The sequence below is a fragment of the Entelurus aequoreus genome, linkage group LG21 (genome assembly GCF_033978785.1).
Source record: "Entelurus aequoreus isolate RoL-2023_Sb linkage group LG21, RoL_Eaeq_v1.1, whole genome shotgun sequence".
Classification (NCBI taxonomy): domain Eukaryota; kingdom Metazoa; phylum Chordata; class Actinopteri; order Syngnathiformes; family Syngnathidae; genus Entelurus; species Entelurus aequoreus.
The window spans coordinates 32,289,641-32,311,853 of NC_084751.1; the positions used below are offsets into that span (position 1 = coordinate 32,289,641).

Sequence of the window (22,213 nt, forward strand, 5' to 3'; positions counted from 1 at the left end):
TCTATTATTGGTGTTGGGTTTTATCAAATAAATTTCCCCAAAAAATGCGACTTATACTCCAGTGCGACTTATATATGTTTTTTCCTTCTTTATTATGCATTTTCGGCCGGTGCGACTTATACTCCGGAGCGACTTATACTCCGAAAAATACGGTAGGTCTTAATAACAGAACACGTCATAAGTAGTGTTATGATCAGGTCATATTCTGTTTTGTATTTGTTATTATTCTCCTAAATTAGTGTTCATTTCTGTTTTCAACGCTCCCTTAGTTCCATAGTTTCCTTGGGCGCTGATTTATTGCACCTGCCTCTGATTAGTGGTCAGGACCCTCACCTGGTCTTGTTTACTAATCAGAGAGCTATTTATACCTGCCTCGTCGTTGACTCAGCCTGACAGTCTTGTTCGCTTTACGCTACTGTTATGTTTGGTCGAGAGCTACGATGTAAGTTCATTCCTGTTCCTTTTTGTTTCTTTGTTATGTTGCTAAGCTAAGTTAGCCTTGAGCTTTCCCGGCACAACACTGGTTAAACTGAGTTTTGCTTTTGGAGAATAAATCATCATCTTACCTGCACGCTGCTTCCTGACGGCTTTCCGCATCTTGGAAACACGATATCATGCCGAACCGTTACAATTAGGTTTTAATACCAGAACATGACATACATGTAAACAGTATTGTACTTAAAAACATGCAGTTGCATACAATAATATCATCTTGTCCAAATGGCATAGGATATAGCGCCATACTTGCCAACCTTGAGACCTCCGAATTCGGGATATGAACAAGTTAGACTGCTGTTAAGAAGACATGTGGAAGCAGTCACATTTCACATTCTAATCTTCCTTAGGGTCACGCTGCTATGGAGCCCATTGTGGCAGCAGCCAAGACCATGCTCGAGAGTTCCACTGGCCTGATCCAGACTGCCCGATCTCTAGCCGTCAACCCCAAAGACCCCCCCAAGTGGTCTGTCCTTGCCGGACACTCAAGAACCGTATCGGACTCCATCAAGAAACTCATTACCAATATGAGGTATCATCTCTTAATTATTTTGGATTTATCCTGGATATTCTCTTCTTTGTAACCATTCCAATGCTTGATGTAATCACTCAATAGAGTGACATTCATCCATACCATGATATTAGCCGTGTAATCCAGTGGTTCCCAATTATTTTCGGTTACATCCTCAGCCCCCCCAGGAAGAAGAAAAAATCCCCCTCCCCAATAAACATTGGGGGTGAGAAGACTTTATACTGTATTATTATATTTGCCTATTTTGTGTATTCCTGCAGAGAAAAGGCGCCAGGCCAGAGGGAATGTGATGATGCTATCGAGGTTCTAAATGGCTGCATACGTGAGGTGGACCAGGCTTCTCTGGCTGCCATCAGCCAGCAGCTCACACCACGAGAAGATATCTCCATGGAGGTAAACACAAGCTTAATACCCGCATTATCTTTGCATTATTATACGATACATGGTGAACTGAAAATATTAGCATAATCCATTTTGACTTAAAAAAAACCCACATCAGTAGTATCGGTTGCATGTTTGCTATTCTTCCTCATTTATGGCAGTATAGCGTGCAAAGTATTAGTATTGCTTTTTGATGTACCGTAGTACTCCAGACAAATATTAATTGTATAAACCATATTGCTTTGGACAGGAGGGCTTAGCTGTATGAAATTACATCGAATACTCTACCTGTACAACGCTAACAATGTTCTGAGCTTTGAAGTTGACAACATTGTTACAAGAGATGGATCAATCATTTTTCATTTTCAAACCTAATCATCATGCATGAGCATTTTAATTTGACAATGTATTGATTATTTTGATTGTAGCCTTCAGTGGATGATTCTAACTACAGTGTCTTATAAATTAATTACACCTCTCATAAGATACAGTAGGTACACTACTGTAGGTAAGCTGCTTATACATAATGACAAGCAATGAACGCTCACATGACCAAGCACTCGGCAACAAAAAGCACAACAGCAATAGTTGAATGAATAAGTCGATTAATAGCAGTAATGCTGTGACTGGTAAATCTGAAACATACGTGCTTTGTGTTAACTGACATTGATCAAGTCAATGTATTGTGCTGTGTTGCAGGCCCTTCATGAGCAGATGGCTGCTTCAGTCCATGAGATTAGTCATTTGATTGAACCAGTTGCTGTGGCTGCTCGCTCTGAGGCCTCACAGCTGGGACACAAGGTATGACAATACACCTCCAATCAATACTTGTTGTTGCTATAGGGTGTTGTGTGTAGAATATTGAGGAGAAAATGACTTTAATCATTTCAGGAATAATGCTGTAACATAAGAACATGTATAAAAAGTAAAGTGCTGGGTTTTATGAAGCCAAATTATGTGAAGTATAAATGCTATCCCCTGTTAGTCCATCATATGTTTTATTCAACAATCTTTTGTATAGTTTTTTTCTATATTTTGTGCCCCCTCACACTCAACAGGTATCTCAAATGGTCAGCTACTTTGAGCCACTCATCATGGCCGCTATCGGCACAGCGTCCAAGATCGTCAGCAGCCAACAGCAGATGGCTGTTTTAGACCAGACCAAAACTCTGACAGAGTCAGCCCTGCAGATGCTCTACACTGCCAAAGAGGCTGGAGGAAACCCCAAGGTAATTAATTAGGACGTTAAGTCATCATTCATTAGTCTTACTCAACACTTCATCTCTGTCATTGACAATAAATTAATTTAAGGTTTAACTTGTTAATCTCAATGTGTGAATCAAAAAGTGTAAGTGTAGTGTGTAAAAGAGAATGAAAGTGTGTAAGTGTAGTTTGTGTACCAAAGTGTGTAAGGGTAGTGTCTATAAGAGTAAATGTAGTTTTTGCATCAAAGTGTGTAAGTGGTGTGTGTGTATATAAGAGTCTGCAAGTGCAGTGTGTGTATTAAGGTGTGTATAAGAGTGTACGTGTATGTAAGTTTAGTGTGTCTATCAAAGTGTGTAAGTGTATTGTGTGTACTAAAATATGTAACTATAGTGAGTGGATTGGAGTGTGTAAATGTAGTGTATGTGTTCAAGTGTGTAAGTGTTGTGTGTATACGATTGAGTTTAGTGTGAGTTTTAAAGAGTGTGTATCAAAGTGTTTAAGTGTAGTGTGTGTATCAGTGTAAGGGTAGCGAGTGTATCAGAGTGTGTAAGTATAATGTGTATCAAAGAGTGTAGTAGTTTGTATGAAAGTAAGTGTAGTGTATATCACAGTGTGTAGTAGTCTGTATAAAAGTGTAGTGTAAGTTTAGTGTGCGTATTAAAGCGTGTAAGTGTAGAGTGCGTATTACATTGTGTAAGTGTAGTGTGTATTAAATCGTGTACGTGTAGTGTGTGCATAAGGGTAAGTATTGTTTGTGCACAAGAGTAAGTGTAGTGTGTGCACAAGAGTAAGTGTAGGGTGTGTATAAGAGTCTAAGTGTAGAGTCGGTATCAAAGTGTGTAAGTGTAGTGTGTATCTATGAGTTTGTAGGCATCATGTTTGTATCAAAGTTCATAAGTGTAGTGTATGTACTGTACAAGAGTCTGTAAGTGAAGTGTGTGAATTAAAGTGTGTAAGTGTTGAGTGTGTTTTTAAGTGTGTATGTGTAGAGTGTATACAAGTGTGCAAGTGTAGTGAGTGTAACTGTGGTTCATCGAAGTTCGTAGTGGATTGTTTTCGCGTGATTAGGTCAAATGAGTATTTGTTTTGCAGGCGGCACACATGCAGGAGGCCCTGGAGGAGTCGGTGCAGATGATGAAGGAAGCTGTAGATGATTTGGGGGCCACATTAGCAGAAGCAGCCAGTGCAGCAGGTGCTGTGGGGGGAATGGTGGACTCCATCAATGATGCCATCAACAAGATGGAAGATGCACCTACACTTGAACCTGAGGGCACATTTGTGGACTACCAGACCACCATGGTGAAGACAGCTAAGGCCATTGCTGTCACTGTGCAGGAGATGGTAAGACATGTTGCTGCCATCATTAAATACAGTTGGCCTAAATATTTTTAATAGATAGACTATTAAATACACATTTTTATATGTATGTATATACTGTGGCAGTACTTCACTGTATTTTAAGTTAGTTTAGATATTAAATTCTACATTACATGTTAGCCATTTATATTGATGATACAAAATGTCTTCATTGATTTTTAAAACAATAATTTGCATTTATTTACAATTTCCAATCAAAGTTGTTGAAAAGAAGCAAAAGTGTTGTCAATGTATAAATCTTTGATGTTGTTGATTCCCAGACTTGACCACCTTAAAGTGGCACTATAGACAAGAGAGGAAGGGAAAGCATGATTCGCAGTGATTGGTGCAAGACGACAAATAGTCTGTTGACCAAAATAGCACCTAAACTGAACCCAAATCCTGAATGAGATCTTTACAATTGAGTTTTTCTTATAAGAGGAGGTACATGAGTGAGTGGGAGAGTGAACCAAAGCTCTGAGAGAAACTGTTTTATTTTAATTTGCCTCCATAACCAGACATAATTGAGGGTGATCAAACGCTCCTTATTGCAGCCAATACTTCAGAAATGTAATGTTGGTGGCCCAGTAATAAAACCCAAAGTTTTGTAGTGCCAGTCCTCCCAATGATTTGGGTCTTTGCAAATATTGTTTATGTAACCTGTGAGTCTTTTTATTCCAAATGAAATCTAAAATCTGACTATCTAATTTAAATAAGTACTGAGGGAGAAGAGGTGGGTATGCACTGGAAAAGATAAGAAAATCACGGAAGTACTGTATATTCATTTTAATAGAAGCCAATGTAGATCAGTTAAGTAGGGAATGGCGATCAAAGTCTCCCTGGATTCCAGACAACAGTGAAACAAAGTTGGCTTTATAAAGTTCTGCAAGCGTATATGTGACCTGGATGCCCAACTTTGCGAGACAATTTAAAAGGGGGAATTTTGCACAGGATATTTCTTAGCAGCAACATTTATAGTAAATATTTCACTTTTACCCAAGTTTAGTTTGTAACCAGACAAATGTCCAAATGCTTGAGGCGTAATCAAGGCAGCCGAGACCGAGTCGGAGAGGTCTGAGACACACAGTAGGAGGTCATCTGTGTAGAGAGAGACTTTCACTTGCGCGTTTTTTCTACATATGCCCATAAATAGGGGATTAGTACGAAGCGCTATTGACAGAGGCTCAATGGCAAGAGCAAAAAGCAATGGAATTAGAGAACAACCTTGCGGTGTAGAGCGATAGAGGCGAAAGTATTGGGCTTGAATATTATTTGTCCTGACCGAGGCCTCAGGAAATGAATAAAGGAGCCTTAATCCATAAAATAAAACTGTTACCAAAGCCCAATCTCTTCAGGACATAAAACAGATAATTCCACTCCACTAGGCCACTAGTCCACTCTGTCAAATGCCTTTTCAGCATCCATAGATATCACTGCTTCTTCAGTGTTAAATACAGGCATACTGTTCTCGGCCTGAGCGATATGACCTAAAAATAAAATTTCCCCAATTTTTTTTCAATGTTTTCCCAATTTTATTTTATTTTTTTACTTTTTAAAGAAACCAATTAATACAAATGACAGAGGTAGTAATTCAACACGTTTTGCTTTTATTTGATCAAAAACTAGAAGTTTGAAATAACACTGCATACCCTGCATCTTACTCTTAGCACAATTGAAATGTGTATAATATATTTTTTTTAGACCAGATATAAATTGTACTTTTTATGCAAAATTTTCAAAAAATTAAATTAAGATCTTCCTCTGGGAGGCAATACTACTGCTTGAATAACATACTTCTGTAAACACAAATGTAGCATTGCACATTGCATGCAAATAATCATCTGCAACATGGAGATTTATAAAGTGCAAACTTAAAACTTCTGTCTTGAAAAATAAATACTTCTGTAGATAAATATTTAGCATTGCACATTGCATGCAAATAAATAAACTTCAATAAAGATACCAATAATCATTAAATAGTTATACAAATCAATCAGATCAATAAAATGAAACTTAAAACTTCTTTTTTGAATAAAATACTACTGTTAATAAAAATGTAGTATTGTACATTGTATGAAAATAAATAATCACGTAAAGCATTGAGATGACACTTTAGGCTTTTCCATGAAGTATCCTGGGCTCCTTGTTAGTGTGTACTGATGATAAAGACAATATGCACTTCATTGCACATGTAATGTTGTCCGGTTTGGATGTGCAGAGCGACTGCTTTAGTGATCGCTCTGTACATTGTTCTCCATACTGTGCATGGTACCTTGTGTAAATGATTTCGCCACAGTAAGCTGCTTTTTAGGTGGAGGAGTTGTTGCGGTTTTGTTCGCCTTGTAAAAAGTTGCATTTCCCCCATTCGGCTCGACGCTGGAATAAGTTTCATGTGCTGCTGCCTTTTTTTAAATAATCTTTGCAATGTGCAGTCACTTGTTCCACGCTGGTGCTACAAATATAGGGCACTAGTAACACATTTCTTTGGAACAAACGTCTCACTCTCATTAGCATTAGCATTATCCATGTTTTGCTAGGCTTGTGGATCTCTGCTAAGAAATTAAGGGGGTGGGTGAGGGCTATGGAAGCTCATGAGGGCAAAAAATATGACGGAACAAGAGTACAAAAACATCTATTTTTTTATTTTTTAAATCGTCTGCTACAAAAAAACCCTCAAATTTATCAATACAATCAATGTACTGCCCAGGCCGACACGGTACAATATGTTAAAAATATTATGAAGATTCGAAAAGCAGTGCCCATTCCGAATAAACCCAGTTTGAGCTGCATTAATAATAAAAGGAAACATTTGGATAAGTTGAGTGAATTATATTAATATAGTGTTTTTCTTTAGAGACTCAAACCGCTTTACATAGTTAAACTCAATATCTACATCTTTAAGCTACATTTAAACCAGTATGGGTGGAAGTTGGTTCCTGTTCTGTCTCCCTGTAATGTATGTCTGCTCTTGACTGGGATTGAGCTGAAAATCTGAATTTCCCCTCTGGGACTAATAAAGTAAACGATTAAATGATTGGCTGGGTAAAGTGTATTGTCGCTTTTTGAATGGTTATTTATCAGATTTTATGGGCGAAATAGTGGAGCACCCTTTGGCTCCGCTGCAAGCGGACTTTTATTTACATTTATTTACATCTATTTAATATTTGGAATGCATTTTTTAAAAATCCATCCATCGTCATGTCTTTCATAATAATTGTGAACGATAGGCAAAATTCCAAATAAAGTGCAGTTACATTTTAAATGAATAAATAAGCTTGATTGAAAATTAGCTGAATCACAGACTTATTTTTTTGTACTGTCCAGCTACTCAGGCAAATCATATTGTTGATGTAGATCATGGGTGTCAAACTCTGGCCCGCGGGCCAAATTTGGCCCGCCGTGTAATTTCACTTGGCCCTTGAGGCGATATTAAATTAACACTAAATCTGGCCCGCCGATCCTCCCGGGAGTCTTCCAAACGCCAGCCAGCCAGCCAGCCAGCCAGCCAGCCAGCCCAACGAGTGCTGGCCCAGTCACATAACATGTGCGGCTTCTGCACGCACACACATTAGAATGCAACGCATACTTCATCAACAGCGATACAGGTTACACTGAGGGTAACCGAAAAAAAACTTTAACACTGTTAGAAATATACGCCACACTGTGAATCTGTGGGGGGGGGGGGGGGGGGGGGGGGGTGTATTTTGTAGCGTCCCAGAAGAGTTAGTGCTGCAAAGGATTTTGGGTATTTGTTCTGTTGTGTTACGGTGCGGATGTTCTCCCGAAATGTGTTTGTCATTCTTGTTTGGTGTGGATTCACAGTGTGGCGTATATTTCTAACAGTGTTAAAGTTTTTTATTCGGCTACCCTCAGTGTAACCTGTATCGCTGTTGATGAAGTATGCGTTGCATTCGCTCGTGTGTGCGTACAGAAGCCGCACATACCTTGTGACTGGGTCTGAACAATGTTAGAATGGATGAAAAGCGGACGTTGCGATAGCTCGTAGAGTATGTTAAAGGTTAATTTGTTCAACCTTGGCCCGCGGTTTTGTTCAGTTTTAAATTTTGGCCCACTCTGTATTTGAGTTTGACACCCCTGATGTACATGCTTGTATCGGCTCTACAGAATTTACTTTGCAAAAGAGAAGTGTGGGATACTTCTCTTGTTGCCTTATTTGTATTTGACTCTATTAAATGGATTCATATTATTATTTGGTGCAGCCGGGCCGGCTGTCGACAAATAATGACAAAGACTGTGATTTCATCCAATTGTCAGTTGCAATGCTTGACAAAGTCACCTAGTCTTACATCATTAATGATATTAAATATGATATGGAATAATGTTCAAACTTTATTTTTCTGCAGGTCACCAAGTCCAACACCAACCCGGATGATCTTGGCGGACTGGCCAATCACCTAACTAATGAGTTTGGAAATCTGGCAGATGAAGCAAAATATGCAGCGATTACTGCTGAGAACGATGAGGTAAATGTGGAACTTTCAATACTTTTATGTATGCAGCTAACAGATCATTTACCTTAACTCAGGAATGTCCAAAGCTTGTTTTTTATTGTCTCCACATTCAAAACACTTCTCTTTGGGCCACATAACATATAACTGTGGTTCTTTGCAAAGATTATGTTTTACAGACTTTTTTCAAGCCGCTTTCTGACCCACTCTTCAGAATATTTTGTGGCCAACTTATTTACGTGCCTCCATTTGGACCACGTCTACTCCCTGTAATCAATGTTATAGTTTTTAGGACAATCCATATCAAGTCTACTGACAGATATAGGTTAGAACTATATGCTACTTTGTATTAGCAATTGCAACAGCGGAAAATACATGTGCATGTACGAGCCAGTCTGCCCCATAACAAGAGGATAAAGGAAAGAGAAGGAGCTTATTGACGAAAGTGTCGGACTACAATGACGGGCTCGGGCAAAGCTCTTAGGGTAAACCTCAACCATGTATGGAGATATCCGTTGACGTCACACATGGGACAAACGTCACAAATTGGGCAAATTCCAAATGGCTGACTTGCAGGAAGTTTGAAGGAAGGCAAGATTGTTTTATAAATATCTCCGCAATGCGTCCATGATTTGATTTCAAATTTTCGGGACTTGTACTGATCCTAAATACACAAAACAGGTACCAGTAGGTAAGAAAAGTTGGTTTTGCATAATAAGTCCCCTTTAAACAAATGAGAACATATGCTACCTGGAGTTTTTAATTACGAAAAAAGCCAGTAACATACACTAACATTCAGACTTCTAAATTTAAGCTTTGTCACCTACAACATAAAACTGTATTTAAAATAAAATGTACAACTTTTGTTAGATTAGATTGGCTTAGATTTTTCTGTGTGACCCTCATTGTAGAAAGTTTTGACAGGCCACCTTGTCATACCACCAATCAGATGCCTTGATATACTGTGTTATTGAAGTAGTGGTGTCTTTGAATCATTATCAGAACCTTTATGATGAGTACACATTTTTCCTACTACAAATTGATGACAAATGCTAATGTCCAAACACACATGTACATTAATTGATCAGGGCATCAAAAACATTGAATTGAGTATTCTTAGACTCAGATACAACATCTCAGGTGTTCCCTGCTTTAATTATCATAATTTGGTGGGTGTAATGAACTCATTCTGAGAACTACATGTTGTCTGCCATGTTCACAAATGTGTGTTTGCTCCAGATTGGTTCCCACATCAAGAAGCAGGTGGGTGAACTGGGTTTCAGCTGCACGGGCCTTGTGACCAAAGCTGGAGCGCTGCAGTGCAGTCCAAATGATTCCTTCACCAAAAAGGAGCTGATTGACAGTGCTCGCAAAGTCTCTGAAAAGGTCTGTCAAAATATTTGCTACTTTATGCCTAAAGTTTTATTTTATAGTTGTTGTTTCTTTTGAAGTAAAAGAAAGATAAACCTGTACATCTCATAGAAAGAGTCCCAACAGAATACTTTTTTCAGGTGTCGCATGTCCTAGCAGCTCTGCAGGCAGGTAACCGTGGCACGCAGGCCTGCATCACTGCAGCCAGTGCAGTGTCTGGAATTATTGCAGACCTAGACACCACCATCATGTTTGCTACTGCTGGAACTCTCAACAGAGAGAATTCAGAGACCTTTGCAGACCACAGGTACTTTCCTCTGCACACTGTGGGGCTTGGACTTGGTTGGGTATGCCAAAATAGAGTGTGAGGGCACTTGACATTGAGCTAAATGCCTAAACTGTGAATTTGACGTCAAACACAAACTTTTAAAGTACCGGTAGAGTGGAAAAACAAGTTGACTTTATATACTTGATTGCGTTTGATTGTGTCCATTAAACCATATCTAATCGTATTTACAATCTGCAAAGTATGTAAAAATACAGTTTAAACATCACAAAATGGGACAAATTCAGTCAGCCATTTTGAATATTTTGCTCCGAATACCTTGGGCTATTTCCGAAGTTGATGTCACTGAAGTAACACTTCTGCACTCGAACTTTTGTATCAGTTCAGTCATACTGGAAATACGCAAATATTTAATCAATCAAATAAAGGCTCAGATGCCACATCAGGGCAAGAAAAAACTAAACCTAATTGGAGCAACACGAAACCTTGGAAGGGACCGCAGATGTCTCATTTACAAGTCGCAGGAGGGCAATATCCGTCCTACATACATTCGTATCTGCGTTAATACAACCCAGTTGTAGCTGGGATGCGTTATCTTTAATCTCCTTTCTCCTTTAAATCCCAAACATTTATACTCCAAAAACCAGTTGTGGGCCTGTGAAAACCAACGACAGTTGTTGAAGTGTAATTTCCCCTCGTTAGCATTGAGGTATTGTGTGGCAGAACGATCGCTGTGGATCGACTACTACCAGTCCAAAATAGTCGGAATCCCCCGCGTAAGCATTCCAATCAGTTGTAAACAAACAGCACAAATGGCATTCTGGTCACCTTCTGTGACCAGAATGTTTCTAACTCCTGTTATTTGTTGCAAGCTAAATTGCAGAGTCTTTTAGGAATGGTTGAAAGGACGGTGTTGTATGTGGAAGACGGGTGGTGTCGCAGACCACCTCCTCTGTTCAGGGATGCTTTTTCAACCTTGACTTGGATGGCTTCCCTCACTCTTTCGTATCATCCATCCTCCCTGTCCAGAATCTGCACATTTTTTATTCTCAAATGAGCGCGGTTTCTCACTAAGGTGCAAGTAGACAGCTGAGTCTTGGCCTAAAGACTCTAACCAGGGGAATTTACACTCCAACGACTGTCGTTGGCTTTGACAGTTAGGATTGCTCTTTTGCACTAAAACAGTTGTTTTTTTCTCACTACGATCGGGCGAAAACGTCCTTCCCCAGGAACACCTTCCTGATTTTTGGAATAAAAATATTTGCGGTTTTGGCACCAACCGTTGGACTTGATCTGACCAATCTAAGTCTATGAGCACAAACTGATGAAGCTTTTCGGATGAGCGGTGAAACATCTTCCAAGACAAACCAAGCAGTCCAGTGGCAAATGATTAAACGCTCAGTGTTTGACTAAAGCTGGATTTGTTTCGCAGAGCTTGTAGCTCACCATCCTTATATTTAGGATCAACAATATAAGGTCCTGGATCATAATTTTTCCCAAAGTAATCGTTGTTGGCTCTCACAAAGTGCATGATTTGCATTGTTGTTGGGTATGAAGGGATCTGTGTTTCCTACGCAGTGACGTGTCTGGCAAGCTCATTATTTCTCATAATGGCTCGGTAATCTCAGTCAGATTGACTCTATTTTGATCATATCTATTTATTCGAAAACTTTACAAGTTTTTCGGTGTCATAAATCAGATGTATATGATAAAAGCTTCAATATAGAGTCAACTTATTTTTCCACTCTACTGGTACTTTAAGGCTTCGAGGGAGGTTTACCAACCTACACTTTCACAGCCACACTGGCTGGCTTCCATTACTGTATATGGACATCCCACTCATGTCTTCTTGGTAACCTAGCTAACTTCCTGGTAGCTTGGCTAACTTCTGTTTTGTTCCGTAAATTTGCTTTTTTCAGGTTTGTGTGTGTTTTTGGCAATTGCAGCATTTTTGTTTTGCATTTGCAGCAATTACCTGATGCAAATGCTGTTTGCATTGCATTTGCTTTATAACACACATGATTTAAAAAATGTATGTTGTTTTCTGTACTCCATATGAACAATTTTAAATATAATGTGTATTATATATGTAATATATAACTATATTGATTAACAGAAGCGTTATAATGCCACCAAGTCAGCTGTGGTTAATTTGTCATGCTTCTTATTGGGAAAAATGAACATGATAGCCAATTAATGTATTTTTATGTGGACACATTTTTTTTAAACTATTATACGCATTTGTGTTTGATGCCTTAAAATACCATAACGATGAAAATGGTTTTGAAACTATGCGTGTTGGTGAGAACATATATTTCTGTTAATGTTTGGTAATCTACAGATCCCTTCTGGAAAAAAAGAAAAATCTTGTTTTTATGAGGGTTGGAAAACAATTACAAGCAATTACATGACAGATAATATAAATTATACATCTATATATATAACAGATATACACAGTGGGCGTCTTTATTTCAATTCCAAGCGGGAGGACATAGTAACATCTGTGTAGTTTGTGTTTGATATGTGTGAGGTTATTGGTGATGATGGTTGACTTTGTGGCTGTCCTGTGCACAGAGAATACATCCTGAAGACAGCCAAGGCTCTTGTGGAGGACACCAAGCTCTTGGTGTCTGGTGCTGGAGCCAGTCAGGAGAGACTGGCCCAGGCTGCCCAGTCGTCTGTGTGCACCATCACCAGGCTGACTGATGTGGTCAAACTGGGTGCTGCCAGCCTTGGCTCAGAAGATCCGGAGACTCAGGTGGGAAACTCCTGCACATAACCGAGCATAATGCAATTTTACAACTAAACAATGACATATACTTGAATTACTTTTGCTAAAATTTGTTATTTTCCCATAATTCTATGTATTCCATACAGCATTTCAGTTCAGCTTCAGCTCTTCAGCATTCACACATAATTTATACATTAATTATTACAATGTTTAAATATTACATGAATAAACACATTAATTAATGCCAGTTATAAATAATTTTTGACTATGACATGAATGAACACATTCATTCATGATGTTTATGGGTAATCTCGGAATGTTACATGAATGAACACATGCATTCATGCTGGTTACAAATAATATCTGACTATTAAATGAATGGACACAGGTGGTGCTTATTAATGCAGTCAAAGACGTGGCTAAAGCATTGGGCAACCTCATCAGCACCACCAAGGCAGCTGCGGGAAAACCCCATGATGATCCCAGCATGCTTCACCTGAAGAACTCAGCTAAGGTAACAATGGTATTTATTTTAAAGGTTGTAAACTGCTATTTTCTGCTCATACACAAAGGCAGATATGACTTGGACTTAATTTGCAGGGTTAATCTTCTCTTCTGCCACATGTTAATGTCATGTAACGTTAACGTCACTGATGAGGATTTGGCATTGAAATTGTGGTTAGTAGAATGAAATGAATATTGTTTTCCTTCTGCTCTGCCTTTGAAATATGTTAGGTGATGGTGACTAACGTGACATCGCTTCTGAAGACAGTGAAGGCTGTTGAGGATGAAGCCACTAAAGGGACCAGAGCTTTGGAGGCCACCATTGAACACATCAGACAAGAGCTGGCTGTTAGTAATCAACCTTTCAACATGTATCAATTTCAATGATGTTTTACTACTCATCAGTGTTTTATATACAGATCTCAACATACAACATAGTAGTCACAAGTTTACACTTTATGGGCTTCAATGTCTTATCTTTTTACGCTCATAAAACTTTTGATGATGATTATGTTTGTAAATTGTGACAAGATAAGTAGTAGGTAATTTAAAACATGTTAACACAATTGTTTCTTACATGACATAATTGAACATCAATTACCTATTTTATATGACTGATACGTTTACAAACACTCATCATGGACTTGAATATCCTTTTCATTTTTGACCATTAATGATTTAATTATTGAGTATACAGTGGAACCTCGATTTCCGGACCTACTTGGCTCTTGAACAGGGTTTGTAAACAAAAAAAATTGTATATTGAAGCACATTTCTCCATAAGAAATTATGTAAACATGGATAATTGGTTCCAACCTCGACAAAAGTCCATACAGTATTTCAGTCAAATATTGGACAACAATGCTGTGGATACATCCTGAATGTTTCAAAACTAGCAAAATGTTGTAAGAAGGGTAAAAAACGCTTAGAAAACACACAAAGTACACTAGTTACGCACAGTAGCCAATGACAGCACTGCTCTGCTGACTGAATGAGCACCGAAGATCAGTCAGCCGGCCCACAATGGCAGAAAATGGCTGCTCTGCGAGGCACACTGTGGGACACACTAAAACAGGGTACGGAGACACTTTTGCATTAACACTGTCCACCATGATCTGGGGGTGGGGGGGGGGGGGGCGCGTGCTGAAGTACATTCAAACAAATATTTGTGGGGTGTATGTATACATATTTAAACATGTATGGATCATTTTCACACACTCTAAATGAGAAAATTCCAATGAATCTAAATAAATTGAAACGTGTAGCCAATTCTTATTAAAAAAATAATTGAAGATAAACTTTATATATCCATTGTGGAAAAAAAACAGTTAGAAAAAATAATTAATGGTCCAGAATTGACATGACATTGATTCTCATGATGAGTATGTAAACTGAACAAAGTATCAAAAACAACTAGCAAGGTACATTATGGTTGTCTACTTAAGAGCTGTGACTGGCATTATTCTTAATAATACTAGCATCATCTGCAGTGGACTTGTGCGTTTTGCATAATTTAATTTTTATTTGTAGCTAGCTCTGACAAAAGAAACAAATGTCCACTAGAAGAGTCTGTTTCTCAGGGGAGTGTCATGCATTTTGGTTGTTTTCATGACAACTTTCAATGTTTCATGATGAATACACACAGGTGTTCAGCAGCTCTGACCCACCAGCAACGACGACCACACCTGAGGAGTTCATTCGTATGACCAAAGGAATCACCATGGCAACCGCAAAGGCAGTGGCGGCCGGAAACTCCTGCCGCCAAGAGGACATCATTGCCACAGCTAACCTCAGCAGACGGGCCATTGCTGACATGCTGCACTCCTGCAAGGTACTGCTACCTCTACTTTCATATAGACATGTTGTTGAACAACCTGACATATTCAACATGATTCATTAATACGCACTTATAGCGTACATATTTGAATATTCTCATTTCTCCACTTTATTGTCAGAGCATTGAATCCATCACAACTCGACTGCTCATATTATTTGATCTTATTACTTATTTGCCCTGCCTGTTCCTTTATTCATTTGGAAATGATGATTAATAACTGTTGATGATATAATTTGCTCCAACAGCAAGCAGCCTACCATCCGGAGGTCAATAAGGAGGTCCGGATGAGGGCACTGCGCTTTGGCAATGAATGTGCTCATGGATATCTAGGACTGCTGGAACATGTACTGCTGGTAAGACACAATATACTCATCATACACAATAGTTCAAACTTCTTCAAGTTACACAATATGTGTTTATGCATGAGTGCATTTAAATTGGCAAGAAAAAACACTATTCTTAAATGAAGATGAAGAAAACGGAGATAAACCAATTATGATGATTATGTTTTCTGAAGGAAAGGAATGAGGTTTAGCATGTGTAATGGGATATATTATATTCTCTTTTGTGTAGACAAGAATTACAAAAACAATAAATTAATATGTATTTACTTGAGAAAATATTTATTATTAGAATATTTAATATAGGTGCTTCAGCAGTTTGTGAAGAGAACCCTGTTGGCAAGCACAGAGGTCAGATGTTTCCTGTAGATTTTAGTTTTTCTTGAAGATTTTGGTCCACTCCTATTTACAGATTATCTGTAAATATCAAAGATTTTTGAGGCGGTACGGTAACTCATGGTTACCGTACCGTTACTGTACAGTAACTCATAGTTACCGTACAGTTCCCTGTACAGATGTTTTATGCAGTCCCTCCAGGAGTTTGCGATGTTGCAATCGTGCCAATTCACGCAAATTCAACCAATCCCCGATATTTGTGCACGGCCAAACAAATTTGTCCCAGCAGCCCTTAAACGCAACGTAACCATTCAAAAGTCTCCCTGCATCGCCCCGCATATTCACCCTCACGTTTACATTGACAGATTCATTCATTCAGTCATTTATTACTCATAATTCACTCATTTACCAACACAAATCACCACCATAGATCGCTCTTCGCAAGTACTCAATGTTCTCATGTTGTTGCCAATACATGTTAAACTTTGTAAAACAGACCTGAGGAAATTTGGGCTTTGATTAGGTATTCTCACTGTCAATCACATATGTCTCTTACATGTACATTATACCACGTCTTTAACCTTATTCAAGGACAGATCATGAAGTTATTTACTTACGAGTTTTGGTTTCCTTTTGTCCACTGGCAGATGAATATAATGTACACAAATACCTGTCCACCTTTGCATTTCCCAATGTGTGAATTTTTCCCGGAAAATGGGTAATAATAGGGGATTTTCATTTCCATCACCAATAGCTATTAAATCACTTATGCCATCAACTCTAACAGTCGGGTCCTCTAGTTATCTAGTTTAATTTATTACATTCCTTGGCAGTAAATCTGTAAATATTGCAAACATTAAAATAACACAGTGCTTATATTTGGGGATTTTTTCAAGCTGGCTAATATAATTTCTCCCTGGATGGTACAGAAAGTATATTAGGAAGTGTAAGTTGCTGCCTGCTTGTTTTTAGTTACAGATAATAAATGTCCTATTTGTCAAGATATTTATAAAATGTTTGGATTTTTGGCAAACATGTTTTTTCCATCGTATTTATGTCCAGCCAACTCTTTCGCTTTGTTAGTTTGAGTTATGTAACTTGCAACTCACCACGCTGCATGCGACCCAGCCACAACAAGTGTTGCAGAGGCTTGTCGAGCGGACACGATTGCTGCAGTAGCGGCAGTAAGGATTTTTTCCCCGTAGAGACCGAAAGCGTAAAAAAATGGGACAGGAAAGCTGCCAGGAAAGAAAACACAAAAACTGGATTTTAAAATGTTAAAATTCATTCTTATGCAAACCATAAACACTCTTCTGACATGTATTTAAGTTTATTATGAATATTTTCTGATAAATATTTTACACTATTTGTTAGCTATAATTGATCCTGTCCTCACTTTTTTAAAGTTGGCCGGCCAGGTTTCCTGACAGAATTAGACCTTGTTTTTTCCGTGACTACATATTATCTTCAGTAAAACACAAGAAATGGGCCAAGGCCACTCGCTGGCATACAGAGGTAACGTTACAGATTAAAATTAGATTAACGCGATTAAAAAACATAACACACTAAATATTACAGTAATTAAATAATCGTACTTAACGCAATAATTCGACACTCCTAAATAAGAAATCTTTTGGTAATGTTTATTTTACGAAGTATGCACAACTTTGTGTGAATTGGTCACATGCGTAAATATGACAGCAGAAGGAGCACCCTGTTGGATAAGATATGTATTAAATAAACTATGCCTAAATATATATAAAAAAGATATAGAAAATATATTTACATGTAAAGTACTTACAAATGTGAGTACTTTCTTTAACCATTTTTAGAATGTTAAATCTTTTTAAGAGAGAATACTCAAATGAACCTTGGATATACTTTAGAGTAGTCAGTGAACAGCTGCTATACAAAGTATAATTTCTATAGTAATGTCTTTAATTATTTGCATTGTTTAACTACTACGTAAATGATTTTTAACTAAAAGTTGTTGGTTTTTTCCTGCGAAGACTGAAGATATAATTTTTAGTCTTTTCCTTGCAGTAATACACGTGCACTTTGTTGTGGCTGAATAAATCCTGTTTTAGCACAATGTTGTTTGCCATGTTCGTCAGATGCTTTTCTAAGTATTTTTCTTTATATTTATTCATGGATTACATTTTCTTTAGTAAATTTGTCTTTTATAATTACAGAGGGAAAATCACAACAATTTATTACAACTTTCACTTTCTCCTGTGATTCAATTGCAATAAACACTTCTTAACTTTAACTTTAAAAAACAGGTCATGTGTGACTGGCAAATTTCTGTCAGTGTTCAAAATGTTGAATTTAAGATGAAAATAAAGCATATTGTGTTAGATTTGTTGAAATAATGCGCAGGGTTACAAAAAAGACTTAAACCACTGATTAGAAATTTATAAAATCACAAGCGGATGTTATGTTATCAGGGAAAAATTAGCTTTATCGGGAAAAAATGCTCGTGCAAAATCAGACATTTTTAAAAAGCACATAAAATCCTGGAGGGGACCCGTCTATGGCATTTAGGTCCAGGTGATGAGAGTGGATCCACCGCTGACTGAGGGACAAATCTTCTCTACCGCAGCAGAAAATACTTGCATAGGGGTGTGTTTATTCAGGCCACAAGAGGGCCAGTGGACTGAAAGGGAACAGTTAAGTCAAAAAGAAACCAAATTCACTTTGATTTTGGCTTTGTATAAACTTTGGTGTTTTAAAAAAATCTTTATATCAATGATTGCAGTCTTAAATCAGCTGTTTATCAACCTCTCTTTCTTCCCACTCTCTATATACATGGTTCCCCAATAAAAACAAACAAAAAACCGAAGGAACTTCTCACATACTGTCTCACTGATATCTGTGGGCAGTTGGTGAGGACACCACTTGACTGACTGGCTGCATGTTTGCTGATCTCAGACCAGCCGTGCCTGTGGACAGGAAGGGCCTGTTCAGACAGTCACTGTTTGACTGCTGTGGTTCAAATGTTCCTATCATCTGGTTGTCATCCATGTCAAGTGACCGCACTATGTTAGCGTTTTAAAAAGGGGTCGTAAACTCAAGCTTTCAGGACACTTTTTAAAAGTGACAAGACAGTGCAAAATCAGACATTACATGTAGTTTGTACATGTCAAACTACTTCCTTAACGTAAATGACCGCCATAACCACAACACCAGGGGGAGCTCCACTAACCACGTTAAACCCAGATTCCGAACTAACAAAGGTATTAACTCATTCTCTTTCTATGCCACATCAATGTGAAATGCGCTCCCAACAGGTATAAAAGAAAGGGCATCTCTATCCTCCTTCAAAACCGCAATAAAAGTTCACCTCCAGGCAGCTACAACCCTAAACTAACACCTCCCCCGGATTGCTAATAATCAAATGTAAACAATCAAATGCAGATACTTTTTCTTATGCCTTCTGATCTCTCTCTCTCTCTCTCTCTCTCTCTCTCTCTCTCTCTCTCTCTCTCTCTCTCTCTCTCTCTATGTCCACTACTTGCTGTCCATATCCTACACGCCCCCCTCCCCCTCCACACCCCTGATTGTAAATAATGCAAATAATTCAATGTGATTATCTTGTGTGATGACTGTATTATGATGATAGTATATATGATAGTATATATCTGTATCATGAATCAATTTAAGTAGACCCCGACTTAAACAAGTTGAAAAACTTATTCGGGTGTTACCATTTAGTGGTCAATTGTACGGAATATGTACTTCACTGTGCAACCTACTAATAAAAGTCTCAATCAATCAATCAAAAACAGGCCAGATTATTAGAAAATGTACTCCTATAATAGAAAAGTATAATATTTAAATCATAAACAATTTCGGTAACACTTTAGTATGGGGAACATATTCTAAGTAACAAAGACTTAATTTAGAGTTATTTGGACACTAGGGGAACATATTCTAAGTAACAAAGACTTAATTTAGAGTTATTTGGTTAGAGGGTTAGGGTTAGGGTTAGTAATGGTGAATATATTCCCCATACTAAAGTGTTACCGGCTTACTGGTTGTATAATAAGGCCATGCAGAATAAGGCATTAATAAGTACTTAATACTGACTAATTAAGAGCCAATATGTTACTAATTTGCATGTTGATAAGAAACTAATTAATGGTGAATAGGTTCCCCATACTAAAGTGTTACCACAATTTAATATTAACCATTTATTTAAATCAAGTAAGCATAGGTGTGTTGACAGAAATTGCCATCCTCTCAATGTGCATGTCGATTTAGACTCTAGATAGGAATTAAATTAAATATGTGTGTGTGTTTCTTGTGGATTATCAGATGCACAGCGAAATGTCACTTTTCTAAGGTCCGCAGTTATGGTTACAGGTTAAATCAGTAAAACCATATTGTTCTTTAGTGTTACACACGCCAGTTTGTCTGAGCTCTTTAAACTTTGACGCATTGTCGAAATGTTGGAGCAGGGATCATACATTTTATTGTATACCTGACCAAGGCTGAGTTAAGTACAATAGCCAAACTTCTGAATGAATGTTCTGATCTCTTGTACATGTGATGGATGTCACAAAGCTACATCTTCTTAAAGTGCGTTTTTCCATTACTAATGCAAAGGATGTAATTTTACCAGCACACCCACATGCGCTTTTGTCTTTGTTATAATAAGTTTTATACTTAGTGTATTTCTTAGTGTAGTGTTGACAACGCTGTGGATACTTCATGAATGTTTCAAACCACACGTAGCTTGTCCGTTGCTTTCTTTGGACTTGCAAAACTAGAAAAATATTGTAAAAAGGCTAACAAACACTTAAACTCAGACAAAGTAGCATTTACCACACTAGCTAATGACAGCACTGCTTTTCTAACTGAATGAGCATGGAGATGGATAAGCCCACCCACAATGGATGTGCTGCCTGGCACAAAATGGGTGGATAAAACGTTCACACACTGAGACAGGGCATATTTTTTACGGTCTGTCGTTTGTTGATTGAGGGGTTTGTAAATCGATGCTCCACTGTATATGAAAGATTGAATCAGATATATAAAAAAATCAGCAAACAAAAAGTAACAGGCAGAGCTACAGCAAAGTCTGCAAACTAGTATTGATTCAATAAAGTTTGAGTGTCAGAAAGACTTGAGACTTTGGCGTAACACTTACAAAAAAAAGAGCAACAAAGCAGTCCAGGAAGTTTTTAGAGAAGCAATAAAAAGTAATGACAAAAAAAGACTAGCTTTTAAACAAACTAGAAACAAGACGTAGGTGGATGCTTGCAGCATGAAAACAAGAGAATATGGAAATAGTAAAAGACAATTTGGGTCAGCATGGGAAACCATGAGGAATTATCTGACTTCTTCCTGAGGTGGACTTGTTCATGAATCAGACTGCCTGAATCCACCTGTCTCATTGCTCCATCCTAGTCACGAGAACAAAGCTGCCTGCATTTATTAATATATTACAAATGAACTCAAACTGGTGGTGGTATTTATACATCTAAAACATCTCATGAAATTTCAATGTATCCACTTAAAAAAACCTTGACATGATTGTACTTTTTATAGCTGTGATGTGAGCCTGTTGTAACAGAATAGCATCCTCATCCACACCCTGTCTGTGTGCTCCACAAATAACCTCACTCATCACGTTGCTTAGTAACAGCCTTTGTGTTTTGTTGATGCCACCATTATATGTCCCATGTCTTCACAGAGGAATATTAACCCAAATTCATGCCTGAAGTTGTTTGTATTACTTATAAATCATTCTGGATAGATCCAGCAGTACAAGTGCTTCCAGGACACCTTTTTTAATCTTAGTGTGAGTCTGTCACTCCCTAAGTATTCTCTTGGTGTGTGCACTGGCATTGGCACGGTGGTGCTGTTAACATGCGTTCCTGTGCTGTTACGCCCTCATGTCTATCTTGTCATGACAAACATGTGAATAAAGCTGAGCTGGGTAAGAGGTGATCCTAGTTAAGACTTTGCAGCTGTCCAGCACTCCAATAGTTCGTGTCCTCCTCAGACAGTTGGAGGACACTAACTGAAAGCAAAGTAAACATCATAGCAATATTTTCATTGAATAATGGAAATGGAGGAATTATGGTATACCTTTTTTAATAGGTGTTAACTCTCCTATATGGACTTTTGAAGCTGTTATTAAACCTTTTAGGTTTATACATTGAATAGCTCACCATGGTGACTGAATAAACTTTGATCTACTAAGTAGAAATAATCATACTGCAAAAATAAAGTTCTAAGATGACAATGAAATAAATGTTTGACAGAAATAAACAAACACGGTTCAACTTGAGCGTTTGACCAGACAGCAACACTGATGAATTGCTAAATATTCGGATAGTAAATACTACGTACATTTTCCA

The 22,213-nt window shown here is 38.0% G+C and overlaps 1 protein-coding gene across 1 annotated transcript in view; it reads left to right on the forward strand.

Annotated features, from left to right (window-relative positions):
• tln1 (talin 1) overlaps positions 1-22,213 on the forward strand; it is a 136,614-nt gene that overhangs the window by 97,892 nt on the left and 16,509 nt on the right. Inside the window, exons 37-49 of the mRNA XM_062031499.1 lie at positions 846-1,027; positions 1,288-1,420; positions 2,108-2,209; positions 2,467-2,637; positions 3,707-3,955; positions 8,335-8,454; positions 9,679-9,825; positions 9,951-10,117; positions 12,671-12,854; positions 13,216-13,341; positions 13,563-13,679; positions 14,977-15,162; positions 15,414-15,521. Coding sequence (XP_061887483.1) covers positions 846-1,027; positions 1,288-1,420; positions 2,108-2,209; positions 2,467-2,637; positions 3,707-3,955; positions 8,335-8,454; positions 9,679-9,825; positions 9,951-10,117; positions 12,671-12,854; positions 13,216-13,341; positions 13,563-13,679; positions 14,977-15,162; positions 15,414-15,521 — 1,992 coding nt within the window. The remainder of the gene's footprint in view (positions 1-845; positions 1,028-1,287; positions 1,421-2,107; positions 2,210-2,466; positions 2,638-3,706; positions 3,956-8,334; positions 8,455-9,678; positions 9,826-9,950; positions 10,118-12,670; positions 12,855-13,215; positions 13,342-13,562; positions 13,680-14,976; positions 15,163-15,413; positions 15,522-22,213) is intronic.